Below are 2,124 nucleotides of genomic sequence, written 5' to 3' on the forward strand. Positions count from 1 at the left end.
CTTCTCCTTTTCCTCTCTCCAATATGAGACCATAGGATATTAGTTACTCCCTTTGCTAGCCATGCTTACATGGGAAGCAGATCCCCTGCTTCTCATGTAACTTCTTAGTTGGGAATTTATCACAGACCAATATAGAAGTGAAAATTTTAAACTGTTATTTCTGTTAATAACTCAACCTTATTTGTATAGTTAATTCTTGTTCTGTGTTGATAACTTATGGAATGTGCTAAAAGTGTATGTTTTGGAGTAAAGGTATAAAATGTTTAAAATGGACAAAAAAGTTATCAACATATACAACAGCATATTTATCAACACAGAACACCAAAGAAGTTATAATCACTGCTTTCCTTTAGGTGGTGTAAAATGTACAACACTGTTCTGGCTTACAAATTAAATTATTGTATCTTTTAGCTCCAACATTGATTTCTTCATTTTAGGAGAGAGATAGATGTGACATCTAAAATCAGAGGACCCATATTTTGAATATCGGGTCCCAATATTCCTTCACAGAGCACAGAGCCCTGCATTGCGTTGGGTATATCTCTACTAAATTCGTAGGCTCCTTCTGGGAGCTAAAATTCAAAGGATCCAAATAAAAATAACAGACAACTCTAAAACTTAAAGAATAATGCAGTCAAAAATCAAATAATGCAAATTAAGATTATTTTTCAAGGTCTTAGCAAACTCAAAAGTAAAAACCTGTGAGAACTATAAACCCAAAAATAAAATAATTTAACAATGAAATATAAACATGACATATAGAACCCAATAACAAGATATCAACTCACAGGACGCAAAGGTAGGCCAATGGGACTCAAAACACAATCAGGGGCAGGAATCTTCCTCTCACGTGGATGGTGAAAACGACAGACTGCACCGAACTTGCAATCTCCAGTCTTCATGTAGAATTGGCATTCAGGCTGATCAGGTCTCTCTGGAAAAATGTTCTCCCTTTGCAAAGCATAGAATCCTAATGGAACAGAGCCAGAACGGAATTGGGGATATGCCCCTTGGAGCCCTGCATTTTCTGGTTCACCTTGGCGAGAAGTTCCATAGGTTTGATCGTTTCCCATTGTTTGTTGTGGACTGTCTGATCCCATTTGACCCTGAAATAATGAATGTTCCATTAGAATGCTGACACATCACAATATTGGTAGGTTTTTTTATTAAAAAGATGAGTGCATATCTGCCATGTTACATTAGATTAGAGATTAAAGGATTGTTAACCATATCATACAGATGATGCCAAGGTATTATTTGAAAAGAATAAATAAAACAGACAATAAAATTGCTCTTCAACAAAGGTGCAAAGTTTAGCTTTTTAGAAGCAAAATACCTTATGGACTAGGACATGGGATGGGAATATATACCAACAACCCAACTAAGTAAATGATGGTTCCATGAACTAACTCTCCAAAAAAATCAAGCCAGTAAGTGACAGCATATGAACAGTTTTATGCCTAACAAGCCTCCCCACACAAGAGCCCTTTGGGAATAAAGCATAAGCAATGCACTTATGCTATTTTTTTTAAAGAAATAGTAGGGAAACAAGGATCAAATTCGTCACAACTTGGTAAGAGGCTCTGAAACCATGTCATGAACCAACTAAACAAAAGACTTAAGCTATTAGGTGAAAACACATACATGGTTTTATATCTAACAGAGAAACAATATGACACATAAAATCATGGGATGGGAATATATACCAACAACCCGACTAAGTAAATGACATAAAGCATGAGCAATGCACTTATGCTATTTTTTTTTAAAGAAATAATGAGGAAACAAGGACCAAATTCCTAACAACTTGGTAAAAGGCTCTCAGACCGTGTCGTGAACCAGCTAAACAAAAGCCTTAAGCTATTAGGTGAAAACATGCATGGTTTTATATCTAACAGACACGTTCCTGTGTCAAAAGTGTGGCTTATAATAAACCACAAGCATAGAATATCAAGTCTTTCTATTTCTTTCTTATAACCTTTCTTAAGACAGATTGGATGAGCTTACATTGTATGTACTCCACCCAGGCACTGAAACCACTCCTTGAGGTAAAATTAAGGGTGCATAACTTGAAGGGCCTTGCCACCTTGGACTTGGAATGTAGGATGAACTAGACCAATTTGT

General features: G+C 36.0%; 2 protein-coding genes across 2 annotated transcripts in view; one reads left to right on the forward strand and one right to left on the reverse strand.

The window, feature by feature from the left end:
• LOC101505411 (vicilin-like) overlaps positions 1 to 2,124 on the forward strand; it is a 15,449-nt gene that overhangs the window by 13,162 nt on the left and 163 nt on the right. The gene's annotated exons all lie outside the window — the stretch shown is intronic.
• LOC101506274 (zinc finger CCCH domain-containing protein ZFN-like) overlaps positions 1 to 2,124 on the reverse strand; it is a 7,670-nt gene that overhangs the window by 978 nt on the left and 4,568 nt on the right. The window contains 2 exon segments of the mRNA XM_012713697.3: positions 789 to 1,106; positions 2,008 to 2,124. The exon segment at positions 2,008 to 2,124 is cut by the window's right edge and continues 12 nt beyond it. Coding sequence (XP_012569151.1) covers positions 789 to 1,106; positions 2,008 to 2,124 — 435 coding nt within the window.

Source organism: Cicer arietinum, chromosome 3, assembly GCF_000331145.2.
Source record: "Cicer arietinum cultivar CDC Frontier isolate Library 1 chromosome 3, Cicar.CDCFrontier_v2.0, whole genome shotgun sequence".
Classification (NCBI taxonomy): domain Eukaryota; kingdom Viridiplantae; phylum Streptophyta; class Magnoliopsida; order Fabales; family Fabaceae; genus Cicer; species Cicer arietinum.